At 35.6% G+C, this 14,848-nt stretch overlaps 1 protein-coding gene across 7 annotated transcripts in view; it reads right to left on the bottom strand.

Moving 5' to 3' along the window:
• The window catches only part of KDM4C (lysine demethylase 4C), a 430,228-nt gene that overhangs the window by 186,924 nt on the left and 228,456 nt on the right, over positions 1 to 14,848 (bottom strand). For all 7 annotated transcript variants that reach the window (XR_006353225.1, XM_043966024.1, XM_043965986.1 and 4 more), the window contains 3 exons: positions 9,139 to 9,320; positions 7,306 to 7,519; positions 6,234 to 6,310 (listed from right to left, as the gene is read on the bottom strand). Coding sequence is in view for 6 of the 7 variants with exons in the window: in XM_043966024.1 (XP_043821959.1) it covers positions 6,234 to 6,310; positions 7,306 to 7,519; positions 9,139 to 9,320 (473 nt within the window). In the remaining variant the exon portion in view is untranslated. The remainder of the gene's footprint in view (positions 1 to 6,233; positions 6,311 to 7,305; positions 7,520 to 9,138; positions 9,321 to 14,848) is intronic.

Genomic DNA, 14,848 nt, shown 5'->3' with positions numbered 1-14,848 from the left:
TCTTTAAGAAGCTCTTTCAAAAATGTCAGTGAAATGTATGATTTTATAAAAAACCTTATTCACATATAAAAAAAGTCATTTCTTGGGGCAGCTAGGTGGCACAGTGGATAGAGCAATGGCCCTGGAGTCAGGAGTACGTGAGTTTAATTCCGGCCTCAGACACTTAACGCTTACTAGCTGTGTGACCCTGGGCAAGTCACTTAAGCCCAATTGCCTCACTAAAAAAAAAAAAAAAAAAAGAGAGAGAGAGAAAAGAAAAAGATTTCATTTTTTTAAAATGAAAACAGGAGAACAAAAGTATCTAAAAATTTAATTAAAAGCAATTCAATTTGGGACAGCTAGGAGGCACAGTGGATAGAGAACCAGCCCTGGATTCAGGAGTACCTGAGTTGAAATTCAGCCTCAGACACTTAACACTTACTAGCTGTGTGACCCTGGGCAAGTCACTTAACCCCAACTGCCTCACTTAAAAAAAAATCAATTCAATTCAAAAATAGTTGTTAGGCACTTAAGTAAGATTTATTAGAGTGGGTTATTGAGTCCAGCCTTTTCTGATATTAGAAACTGGGGGTGGGGGCAGGAGGGGAGAGAAATAGTGACAAAGAGCTTTTATAATTAATTTCATTTAGCCATTCACCCAAGAAACAATTGTTTACCATTACCATATGCTGGCCACCAGGAAAGATCTAGAGAATACAAAGATGAGAATCAATATGATTCCTGCCCCCAAAGAGTTTAATGGGGGCTGTAAATGATATACAAAGGCCAATGAGATGAAGTGAAAGACAGATCAAGAAAAAGTACTCTAATACCACTGCCAGGCCTATATGCCAAAGACAATATTTATAGCAGCTTTTTTTGAGGTGACTAAGAATTGGAAATTGAAGGGATGCCCATCAGTTGGGGAATGGCTAAATAAGCTATGGCATATGACTGTCATGGAATATTATTGTGCTATAAGAAATGAAAAACAGGATGATTTCAAAAAAATTTGGAAAGATTTGTGTGAACAATTGTATAGTGAAGTAACCAGAACCAGGAGAATGTTTTCAACGGTGACAGCAATACTGTTTGATGAAGATGTGTGAACAGTTTAGCTATTCTCAACAATACAATGATCCATGACAATTCCTAAAGCACAGAATGACCCACCCTCCAGAGAAAGAAATGATATTGACCGAACACAAACTGAAATATGCTCTTTTTCCCCTCATTCTTTCTTTTATTTTTGTCTTTTGTTTGGGTCTTGTACAAAATGGCTAATATGGAAATGTTTTATATGATTGCACATATATAACATATTTGATTGCTTACCATCTCAGAGAGGGAAGAAGCGATGGAGGGAGCAAGGGATAAAATTTGAAACTCAAAACTTTAAATAAAAATGTGAAAAAACATGAAAGTCTGAAAAGATCACTTTCAGGTGAGAGATTCAAGAAAGGCTTCACTAGGGAGATGGCATCAGAGCTGAGCTTAAAAGGAGTCTCACATCTCCAACTGCCTATTAGTCGTTCTCTTGAAATGGATAATCTGTAGACATCTTAAATTCATTATGTGCAAAACAGAACTCATTACCTTTTCCTCCAATATCTACACCACCCAAAAAACTTCCTTGTGTCTGTAGAGGACACCACTATCCTCTCAGTCCCTCATGTTCTTACTCTAGGAGTCATCTTAGACTCACACCATCAAGTCACCCAAGTGCTTTTCATAAAGTACAAGTCTGACTATTTCACATACTCATGTACCATCTCTAGAATCAAATACAAAATCCACTGTATGCCATCGAAGTCCTTCATCATCTGATTTGTCTCCCTAGGCCTACCGTCCCTGAATCTTTCCAGTCTACCCTACTCCTTATCAACCACCTCATCCCCACTTCTTAGCTCTGAGTATTTTTTTTTTTTTGGCTGTCTCCCATGCCGTAAAGTCTTCTCTTCATCTCTACCTCCTGTCTTCCCTGAAGTCATACAATTCCTAGTTGAAATTCCACCTTCTACAGGAAGCCTTTCCTAATTCCATCTAATTCTAGGGTGTTCGATGTATTGATTATTTCTTATTAATCTATTTATATTAATTTTTGTACACAGTTGTTTGCTTGCTACCTTCCCAATTAGACTACAATCATCTTGAGAGTGGGGACTGTCTTTTGCCTTTCTATGTATCACAAACATTTAGCATAGTGCCTAGCACTGGGCTTGGAATCAGGGAGAAATTTAAATATGGTCTCAGATACTTACTATGTGACCTTGGACAAGTCACTTAAAAATCTGTTTTTCTCATTTTCCTCAACTGGAAATTGAGGATGAAGATATCACCTGTCTCATACTGTTGTTTTGAGAATCAAATGAGATATTATTTGTAAAAAGAGCTTAGCAAAGGGGCAGCTAGGTAGCGCAGTGGATAGAGCACCAGCCCTGGATTCAGGAATACCTGAGTTCAAATCTGGCCTCAGACACTTCACACTTACTAGCTGTGTGACCCTGGGCAAGTCACTTAACCCTCAATGCCCAACAAAAAAACAAACAAACAAAAAAACAAAAAGAGCTTAGCAAAGTGCCAGGCCCATAGTAAATCCTATATAAATACTTCTTCCTTTCCTTCCCTTTCCTGGCACATAGTAGGCACTTACTAAATGCTAGTTGACTGACTGAATATATTCTAGGCAAAGGAGACAGCTTATGCTAATGAACAGATGTGAAAGGTTTAATGGGCAAAAGAATTATATGTATGAAACAATTAGGGAATAAAAGAATATAATTAAGTGTGAGAATGCATGGTGAATAATAATACAATGGAATGACAAGACAATGTACTTATCTGTACCAAAGTATTAAAGACAAGTGTCATGAATGAGATTAAATTTGAGATGGACTTTGAAAGGATAAGCAGGTTCATCAAAATTATTTGGTGTTGATTAAAAAATAAAAAGTAGATCAATGGAACAAATGAGACAAAGGTGGATCACAAAAAGCTATAATAAAACCTAAAACATAATTGACTTACCAAAATAACTCCCTATTTGGCAAAAATTACTGGAAAAACTACAGTAAGTCAAAAATTACATTTGGATTAACATCATGAGTGATGTAGAACAATAAACTATAAAAGGATAAATGCCAAGAATACTAAGGGTCATTGCATAAAAAACAAACAAAAACAGAGGGAAAGCAGCTGTTTCCTTTTACAATTATGCAACCAGGATAAGAAGTGAAGTTATTAAGCAAAAAATATTTGTATCGGATGTCTCTGGTAAAGATCTAATATCCAAGATATAGAGGCAGCTAATAGAAATATAAGAACAAAAGTAATTTTCCAACAAAGAAGTATTCAGAGGATATGAACAGTTTCCTAATAAGAATGGCAAACTATTAGGAACCATATGGAAGACTACTTTTAATCTCTAAAAATACAAATGAAAATCAAAGCAACTCTGAGGTTTTACTTCACATCCAGCCAAATACAGATGACAAAAAAGGGGAAGAGTTATTGTTTTAAGGACTATGTAAACACAAGCACAATAATACACTCTTAATGGAAAGAGTGAATTGATAAACATTCTGAAAAAAGCAATTTGGAAATTATAAGAAGTGACTACAAAGTCCATTCCTTGTGCCCCAAAGATTTCATTTGAAAGCACATCACACAAAGACATCAGTGATAAAAAGAAAACCTGCACATGAACCAAAATATTTGAAACAAAATAACTGGGGAAGGACTAACAGATTGTGGTTTATAAATGTAATGGAGTTACAACTGTGCTTTAAGAAATGCTGAATACTGTGTGACCCTGGGCAAGTCATTTAGCCCTCATTGCCCTGGAAAAAAAAGACTTATATGAACTAATGCAAAGTTAAATAGAAGAAGGAAAACAATATGCAATAACTAAAATAATGGAAATGGAGAAAATAGGTAATTTTATAAAAAAAATTTTTTAAAAGAAGGCTTAGCAAAATGTGGATAGCAGCAGTTTGAGGCAATGTTCACATATCCCTCTTCCATATGAAACTCTATCACCTCTCAAGTCCTAACTACTAGTACTCCCTTGCTTCCTTAGAATAGCAGCTGTGACTTGGAATGGATAGGCTTTTATTATTCCCAAATAACACTGCTGACATATATTGAGTTTGAAGTGTACTAAACCCCACAAATTGTTTTCAGATGAACTGCTAGCTGGTAGTTCCTAAAGTTTATTGTTTGAACCATGTACAATATTTTATCTTACTAAATCAGTCATAACATTCTATTTTTTTTTAATTTAATTTTTTTTTTTTAGTGAGGCAATTGGGGTTAAGTGACTTGCCTAGGGTCACACAGCTAGTAAGTGTTAAGTGTCTGAGGCTGAATTTGAACTCAGGTACTCCTGACTCCAAGGCCAGTGCTCTATCCACTGCGCCACCTAGCTGCCCCCAGTCATAACATTCTAACCTATTTAACTCTCCCACTCCCTGTGGGAGACAGCAGAATGTAGTGGAACCAGCACAAGTTCTGGTATCAGAGCCTGACACCAAGTTATCCCTCGGGTGTTAATGACCTGTGTAACCTGGACCTTAACATCCTTATTTGTAAAATTAGGAGACTTGACTCAAAGAAGTCCTCTGAGTTTCCTTCTGATTCTAACATTATAGACCTAACTTTAGTATCAGCTCCTCTCCTCCCTAGCTTAATTTCATCTACATTATCTACATCTAAATCAATAAGAATGATGAATAAAATGTATCCAAGGACAGACCTTGTGGATAATCTGCTACAGACTAATTTTTAAGATGACATGAAGTGGGGCAGCTAGATGGCGCAGTGGATAGAGCACCGGCCCTGGAGTCAGGAGTACCTGAGTTCAAATCCGGCCTCAGACACTTAACACTTACTAGCTGTGTGACCCTGGGCAAGTCACTTAACCCCAATTGCCTCACCAAAAAAAAAAAAAAAAAAAGATGACATGAAGTCATTAGTGAGGTAATAAGACATTTAACAAGGATTTACTAAATAACTATGTACCAGGCAAGGCAACTGGGTGGCAACATGGCTAAAAGGCTGAGTTCAAATCCAGCCTTAGACACTTACTAGTTGTGTGACCCTGGACAACTCACTTAACCTGTGTTTGCTTTAATCCACTGGAGAAGGAAATGGCAAACTACTCCAGTATCTACCAAGAAAACCCAATGGGGGGCAGCTAGGTGGCACAGTGGATAAAGCGCTGGCCCTGGATTCAGGAATACCTGAGTTCAAATCCAGCCTCAGACATTTACTAGCTGTGTGACTGGGCAAGTCACTTAACCCCCATTGCCTGCAAAAAAAAAAAAAAAAGAAAGAAAGAAAACCCCATGGACAGTATGGTTTATAGGGTCACAGAGTCAGACACAACTGAACAACTAAACAATAAATGTGCCAGGAACTTTTTTAAATACTAGGGATACAAAGAATGCAAAGGAAAGATTAAAAAAAACTAATCCCTGTTCTCAAGGAGCTGGAGTTAAATGGAGAAAACAGCATGAAAGCAATTATGTACAAACAAAAACCATACAAGATTAATTAGAGATAATCAACAGAAAGAAGGTCCATTAGCATTAAAGAGGATCAGAAAAGACTTCATAAGGATGTTAGAATTTTAGCTGGGAATTAGACAAAGGAAGGGAGGCCAAGAAATGGAGACAAGAAGCATTTTAGTGAACAGCTGGTGTACACAGAGCATAAAGGAAACTAGTGTCACTGGATCTCACAGTACATGAGGAGAGAAAGACAAATAATGAAGGACTTTGAAGATGAAAGAGAGAATTTTAAATTTCATCCTATAGTTGACAGTTATCAGTACTAATGACTACCCTTTAATTATGGGCAATGAACCCATTCAGAAGCCATGCAAGTGTACTAACTCTGGCATGTCCAACACCAAGCTGAAAGGGCTTAAAGAATAGATCTGTATAGTTCATTTAGTTGAGAAAGGCTTATAGACAGAAGGTTGATGATTAAAAAATGATGACTTTTTTTAAGCCACAGAAACTCATGATAGAATATGTTGAGGCAAAGGTTGTTGCAATCTGTGCCTCCTGCAAGCACACCCACTCTTAGGAAATCATGGACCTTTGAAGGACTCAAGTAAATATTGGGGCAACTGAAGGATGAGCTGGAATAGAAAATGCTACAAGTAAAGAACTCTCCATTTGGAAGGAAAAATCACAAAAATAGATCTTTTAAATTAGGCACAAGCAGGAAAGTGGAGGTAAGCTACTTACAGCCGTCCATGCACTTCTCTTGCAGCGAGAACAAAGCCATCCATCACGGATGTCCTGAGAAGGAACACCATAGCAACCTGTTTTTAAAAATCAGGCATATCCATGCGTTAGCTCATTGAGATCTCTAATAGCTTTCACATACCTGAGCTATTAATGCACAGCAGTCACATAAGTCACTCCATTAGTAAAAATGGATGCTATTTATTATAGCAAAAATGAAGAAATGGTTTCAGAAAGGAATTTTGTTCCTATCCCTCATGGCATAGGTTTTAAAGATTACTGCTGCCCTAAAACTAAATGACTGAAAAGAAACTTTAGTTCAAAGTTCAGCATCTGAAATGCTAATGAAAATACTTAAAAGAAAATACACAATTTCTAAACTGTCAAGGTTTAGTTATTTACCGTCTAATCTCAGTATGTAACTGATTTGAGAATATGCAGTTGTCTATTCTTTATTGTGCAAGACAGTCTCAAGGGATTAAATTAAAATATGATAAAAGAAATAATACTAATAGATCATCTAATAGATCATGAATACTGGATACATCAAACAATACCTATTCAACATGATGCATCAGCATTTCATATTTGCACTGGAGACTTAGGAATTGAATCCAGTTTCACCACTTATGACTTGTGTCTCCTAACCTCTCAAGGACTAATTCTGCCCATCTGTAAAACGAGTGGGTTGGATGAATGACCACTGACGTTCTTTCTAGCTGTAGATCTCTGACTCTATGTTCCATGAAAACACAAATCACTAATCTTTCCAATTATATAAAAATCAAAACTGCTTTGGGCATATAGCCAATTCTGAATGCTTAACAAATTCAACATGTCCTCTAGAACTATGGCCTCATGGAGAAATAAAATTAGCCTGATATGCACTGCCTCTCAAAAGAAGTAAAAAATAATTTCTCCTTAAGGAAATGACTCAGAAAAATTGATGACTGTATTAAAAATTGCTGAGTAATTGCCATTTTTAATATTTGAGAACTACAACAAAGAAGAAAATTATATTTATCTACAGAGATTGAAAAGCCTATAAATTATTGAATAATCCATTATTTACTTGCATGAACCTGTACACAACACTTTGCACAGGAAATCAGAAGACTTGTTCCATCCTCTTCAATGAAGGCATTGGAAGGAGAATGTTCCGTGTTATCCTCACTATAAATAAAACACATCTCTGGAATGAGTGGCTTGGTCTTTTCCAAGGCAGAAGTTGCATTATTGGATTTCGTCTCCCACCTACAATAATTTTCTTCATTACTGTTGTCTGGCTGAAAAATAAAATGTTTATATTTCAGTGAAAGGCAGCAAGACTTTCTCTCATCATAGATCTTATTCTTCTATTCAGGAACTGATTTGTGAATCTTGGATACCCAGGGGATTCCAAATATAATGACTACAATAAGGTAAGTGAACGGAATAACAAAATAAAACAATAAATAATAAAAGCTGCAAAATTATAATGACCAAGGTGGGCCTGAAAGAAGAAATATAAGAAGCCTCTCTTTCCTGTCCTATTTATAGAGATAGGAAACTATATATAAAGAACATTGTCTATAATATTGACTTTTAAAAGCATATTATTTAGTAAAAGGAATTGAAATAGAGCCAAATGAAATAAAATTTGCAAAGTGGTTTAATACAATATCTAGCACATAGCAAGTCCTTACTAAATGCTTGTGTCCTTGCCTTGATATCTGGAAAGTGAAGGAATGATGCAATGTGAAATGTAAGTGAGATAAAAATAAAAGTTTTGGGAAAATTATTTTTTTAAATGCCTTCTGTTTTCTCTTCGATCTCTATAACTCTCATATACCCAAGGACCTTATCTAATTATGTCTAAGCATTTTTCAACTTGTGACAAATGAGAGAAGGGAAAAAACCTTTAACAGCTGAAGAAATGAAAAAACCTAACTAATAAGAGTCATGGAATTGCAGAGAGGTTACATGATTGGTCTCACATTTAGCATATAGTCTGTGGCAAAATGAACAGAAATAAAGCTTTTCGAGGCATTAAGATATGTCCAAGATACAGTGTATGAGTAAAGTATCTACTTTACTTAAGAAAATTTAGAAGAGTAACATGTCATTTTTATACTCTGAAAATGTCTGCAGAGAATCAATTTTCCAACATATAAGTCTAAGAAACAAGGATGCCTGAAATGTTTTTCATATTTTATCTATAAATATCCTTTACCTATGAAAATGTGTCATGAGTCACTGTTAAATATCAATTATGAATTATTGTGTTTTTATTATTTTAGAACTTGAACTCCTACAAGGTAGAAACTGTCCAACTTATACTGAATTATACCCCGAACAGGATCACTTGAAAGGTGTTTAAAATGTTAAATCAATCAGGTAGTAATTACTGAGCAACTAGTATATCCATAGGTTCAAATTTTTGAAGATACTGAAACAATACTAAAATTAAAGGTTCAGAGTAAAGAGATAAAATTTCAAAATTTCAAAATAACCATCATGAAATGAGTCTGGTTTTGCCTTTTCAAGTTTTTAGATGGTTAAACTTCAACTTCATATTAAAAAAAAAAAGATTGCTTTAGTTTAAAATTTTTAAAAAGACAGGGGGAAAGGAAGAGATTGGGGGAATTATAAAATTAAATAAGCACTGACCTTTGCTTGAAATTTACTTAAGAAAATTTTTTTTAATGAAAAAACACTGACATGGAAATGGACTCAAATAGTGAGTAGTATATATATATATATATATATATATATATATATATATATATATATATGTGCATTACATCCTCCTTACCTATATAATTAACAGATATCAACCTTAATATTATCAAAATACTTTAATTTCAGTCCAAAACACCAGAGACTGTAAGCATTTTTTTACATGGGTTCCTTAAACCTTTCTTACCTTATAGTAGGGCATTAGGAGAGTGCAAATAGCACAGTATGGCTCCATTTTGGCAACAGCTGCATTGTACTCTTGCTCAGCCACAAAATTTGGTGCTTTGGTCTGCCAAAGGTAGACAAGAGGCTTGGCCCAGGATTCAGTTTCTTGTACTTCCTCCTCAACCAACGGAACCTCAGGCAATTCTTAAAGAAAAGAAAACACATAGAAATACTGGATTCTTGCTAATTAGAAAAAATGTAATTATATCTTGATCTTGAAATAGTAAGATCTGTATGTGACATGAATTAACCATGCCATGCAGTAAATTTAGTTTAATTTTTCATAAAATATTAAATGGTAAAAATCATAATCATCAACAGAATAAGCGACGAATTCCAGGATCTTCCTACTTTTCATTTCTATTTGAAGTAATTATAAAAACTATAAATCTTTACTCCAAGTATTCAGTGAGGGGCAGTGAGGTGGTGCAGTGGATAGAGTACCAGCCCTGGAGTCAGGAGGACATGAGTTCAAATCTGGTCTCAGACACTTGACACTTACTAGCTGTGTGACCCTGAGCAAGTCACTTAACCCCAATTGCCTCACCAAAAACACCCCAAAACAAAAAAACCCAAAGTATTCAGTGAACCTATTTTTACAAGCAAGGCACAAAGATATCAGTCCTAAAGGGATTGATATGCTAAATTTAGAGGATCAAAACACTATAAAGACATACAATCGGGGAAGGTATCAATCATATATGGCTTTGCCAGAAAGGGCAGGAAAAGTTCATCAAGTCAAGTCAGCAAGCTTTTAAAATGTGCCTAATATGTACCAAGCATTGGGAAAAAACCAGTCCTTACTCTTAAGAAGCTCACAATCTAATGGAGGGGACAACATGCAAACAACTATGAAGATTCTACATTATGTATATGTCTATATATGTGTGTATACATACAAGATATATGTGTTATATGTGTGTGTGCATATGTATGTACATACATACACACACACACACACACACTAAATGAGAGGTAATCTCAGAGGGAAGATGCTTGAATGAAGAGGCCCCAGGAAGGCATCTTTAGGAAGGTGGGATTTTAGCTGAAGCCTGAAAGAAGCCAGTAAGTCCCAGAGACAGAGATCACCAGGTAGGCACCCCAGGCTTGGCAAACAGCCCATGAAAGTACACAAGGTCTGGAGGAATGTCTTGTATGAGCAAGACCAAGGAGACTACAGTCACTGTATTGTGGAATAGACAGTAAGGTGTAAGAACATTGCAAAGGCAGGAAGGGGCTGGATCTTAAAATCCAAACTGAAGATTGTCTTTTTGATCCTGGAGGTAACAAAAAGCCTTTGAAGTTCATTGAATAGGAAGGAGGGGAGTGATATGGTCTGTCCTAGACTGTGATGGCAATCAGTCTACTTTACCAAGCACAAAGTCAACGTGTGCTATGTGCAGGAGACCTAAGGTGCTAGAAAAAAATTAGAATGTACGTGTTATGCTCTTTGCCTTCTTAGGCCCTAGCATAATTAAAGGGACATGATGCACACATGTAGGTAAACAGAAGAGAGAACAATCTCAGCACTGTTAATGTTTGTACTGTTATGTGTTCAATAATTCTAGTTAGCAGATTCTTCAACCAATAAGAACCAGGGATTTTGTAAAATGTTTGTAATGTGCTCAGCAACTAGCAGAAAGATATTCTTGATAATCCTTCTATTCAACATAGGCGCTATTGACGAAGCTGACTTGAAAGTTGAACAAGTATTCATCATGAGAAAAGATTTGTAGGAAGATAGAACTAACTAAAAAGTTTTTGACAATTTCAATGAAAATGGAAAGTCCTTGTTCCTGAATTTAATTATAAAGTTGAAAAGTAACCAAAATTCTTACCTTATAATTGAAAAATATTTTATGAATCAATCGGACCAACCACCTACCCTATGGAGGAATCCCCAATGTAACAGAGACCACATAGCAGAAATTTAAAACTTTAAAATATCTGTTGATTGACTATTAAATATTTGCTAAATTTAAATGAGTAACTAATATGCTCACACATTACAAGTTCACCATACGATAGATGTGATCTATTTCGAAGCACACAAAGCAGTTTTTTTGTAATTCAAAGTGACACGATTGGATAGAGTCTAAAAACTGTGTATTTTGAGAGCCTATAAATTACATTGAAATTTAAAAGATCACATTTTTTAAAAGTAATAATCACATTTTTAAGCTTTTACTTGTATTTATTCATTTGGCTTTATGCATCCAACTACATTTGTCTGCACATAATACTCTTTTTCTTTATTATTGAAAGCAATCTTGGTATCCTGATTTTAAGCAACACCTACAATGGAGGACATACGATGTACAGATTACAGAAAAAATCAGGGACTGGCTAATAGTCTGAACATTTCAAGAAGAACACTATAAAATAAGGCTAGAAATAGGTTGGAGACAGTATTCTTAAGTACAAGAGAAAACAGAATTATGTTTTAGGCTTTTAAATTAACAAAGTCTATATGGGATTACATTTCTTTCCATAGGCAATAAAAAGACCTAACTGAAATATTTTGAGTAGCTGTGGCACAGTCAAACCTCTCCATTAGTGAGATATTTCAGCAGGTGAGTGAAAAATGGATTGGAGAATGGAAGAGGCCAAAGACAGGGAGAGCAGTAGAGAGGCCATTACTATAGCGCAAGTGAAAGGCAATAAGGAGTTTAATTAAAGTAAGAGATGTTGTGGAAGCAGAAAGGTAATAATTTATAAATTCAATGAACACAGAGGATAAAGGAGAAGGAAAAGTTAGAGATGACTGAAATTAGGTGATTTGGTAAGATCATATCAAAAACAATTAAGATAGGAGGAGGATTAGATTTTAGGAGGGGAAATTGTTAAATTGGCTTTTTAATATATGGAATCTGAGGTTCCAGTGAAACATGCAAATGGGGATAGCCAAGAGGCATTTGGAAAGCACAATAGCTGGAGGAGAGATATGGCCTAGATATCTACTTGATCTAAAAGTCATAGAAAAGATCACTGAAGGTTTGGAAGTAGATGGATTCACTGATTTAACCCAAACCAACAAGCGTTTATTAAATACCTATTAAAAGCAAAGCACTCTGGTAGATACTCTGCTAAACTCAGTAGAAATAGTTCCTGTACTCAAGAACAGTCTGTTGGTGAATATAAAATGTAAGAAGAGGGGTAATATGTACATGATTATTTGAGGAGGAAGGAGAGAGCACTACTGCAAGGGGATTGGGGGCAGGGGAATACAAAGAAAGGCTTCTTGTAAGAGGAAGGACCTGAGCTGAGCTTTAAAGGAAGTCAGGGATCCTAAGAGATAAAGGTGAGGAGGGAGTATATTATAGAGTTTGAGAACCATTTAGGCTGGAATACAGACTGCATTTAGAGAAATAAGAAGAAATAAATATTGAAAGGTAGGCTGGAACCAGGTATGAAAAGCTTGGGGGGGGGGGGGGGAAGAAGAGAGAGAGAGAGAGGAGGGGAGAGGAGGAAAGAGGAGTGAAGGAGAGAGGAGGGAAAGCGAGGAGAGAGAAAGAGAGAAAAGATTACAAATTATCTTTGAAGTTGGACAGAAAGAGAACTAATACGGACAGAGGGAGGTTTTGAGGTGTAGAAGAAAGGCAATACCTCTCAAGATACATAGCTTCAATCTCTTCAGTTAAATAGATGAGGTTATCAGGAAAGGCTTACGGATATTGAGAAGACTTTGGAAAAGCTCCTGTGCTTAAGTCTTTCAATTGGAGGTAAATATAATGTAAAGACTACTATGGAGAAGGAAAGGACTTGTTAAATTGAATATAGAGGCAGTAGTATTTTGAATATTACTTTCTTGCAAAAGGTACAGCCATTCATTAGAACATTAATATAGGTGCTTTCTACATTGAGTTGCACTACATGACCTAATTTTCTAATTTCATGAACCATTTTAGCCCTAAAAAATTAGTTCTCCTGAAATTTGCCTCTGACAATCATCCAGATTTTTCTATACTTCATTCTGAATCTTTGACCTTGTTGCTTCTCAAATGTGGATTTATATTATTATTGTGATTTTCCAATTTTATAAATCCATGGTCTCAAGTCATTAAAGAAATAATGTTTTCCCTAAACAAATTATTCCTTGGCTCTGGGTGGTATCCTATCTCTTCCAATGCCTATCACATTTCTAAATCGAAAGAAATACTATTCTCTTTTCTTCCTATAAGAATGTCTTATTTCTCTCATTTGATTTCTATTCAGTCAGGCCATCTCTCATTCATTATTTGTTTTGAACTTTGCCCAGATCTCTAATTCTCCTATCTTCTGATGTCTAAAAGGGGTAAAAAAGGATGTGATTTTTTTTTTTCTGGAGCACAAAACCAGCAAATTTTACTTCTGTCCTTAATATTTCAAGCTGAATTTTTTCCTTAAAAAAATTAATATAGTCTCCAAAACACATAATTATCTCACTATATAAAACAATTTATAAAATAATATGGAATAAAAATATACCATACTGCATTTCAGTTTCTGAAGTTTTTGTTTGGTTTAAAAATCAAATTAGTTCTTATAACATCTCTACGAGGCAGGCAGGCAAGGGGACAATTATTAAGAATATAAGCAAAGGATACTGTGGTTATTTAATGAATGGCAAAACTAATTCTCTAACATTTCCTTTTCTTGGATATTATCATCCTTAAATCAAAAGCTTGCGGAAATCACTCTGAACGCTGTCATTTATTTCAGAATCAGAAGAGGAAAAGTGGAATCAAACACAGTTCTTAAGCAAACTTTATGCTATCTTCTAACAATCCAAGGATTTGAATTCAACAGCATAGGTACTCCCTCAATAAAAGCGTATTTAAAACCTCTTTGTCTGTGTGTGTGTGTGTGTCTGTGTGTGTGTGTGTGTGTGTGTGTCTGTGTCTGTGTGTGTCTGTGTGTATTCTTTGTGAATTTCTGAAGCTAGAAAAAAAAATTTCGTTACCCGGTGTCTAACTTTCTGGTGGTGAGAGGCTGGTACCTGGTTAAGACATAAAATCTGTCATTGAGTTAGAACTGGAAGTTTCACCAGCTTGGCAAAACCTACTATATCTTGTATTCCACCACCAGACTTTATAGCATCAGAGTGCATCTTGGAAGGAGACTTTTATTAATGTGGTGAGGATAGAGATTTGGGGATCTTTTTCTTTCTAGAATATATCTTTAAGAATTGCTAGGAAAGAAGGAAGGAAGGAAGGAAAGGAGGGAGGGAAGGAAACAAGCATTTATTAAGGTACTATGGGATATGCAATATACTAAGCATTCAAGTACAATCACATTTGATCCTCATGACTGCCCTGTGAGGTAGGTGCTACTATGATCTACATTTGATAGTTAAGGAAACTATGTCAGAGAGAGATTGTTTGTAGCTCAATGTCACACAGACAGCTAGTAAGTGTGTTATCAGCTATCGCTAATCTCAAGTCAACAGGCCTAGAATTGTATCCGCTACACTATCTAGCTACCCCTTCAGCCAATTAGTTTGTTAAATATCCTTTTAGAAAACCATTCTTTTAGCACTATAAAAATTAATCAGCTCTGTATGAAGACAGCTGGGGGCACAGAGAGGAAGAAGCATAAATTAGAAAAGTTTTAATTTCAAAAGCCATTTCACATGGTCAGTGCTAACAAGGGGAAGAATAAAGAAAATTCACATGGCTACCAAGCAACTCTTC

The sequence above is a fragment of the Dromiciops gliroides genome, chromosome 1, assembly GCF_019393635.1.
Source record: "Dromiciops gliroides isolate mDroGli1 chromosome 1, mDroGli1.pri, whole genome shotgun sequence".
Classification (NCBI taxonomy): Eukaryota; Metazoa; Chordata; class Mammalia; order Microbiotheria; family Microbiotheriidae; genus Dromiciops; species Dromiciops gliroides.
Note: the sequence above shows the minus strand (reverse complement) of the source record. Positions and strands in the feature narration are given on the sequence as shown.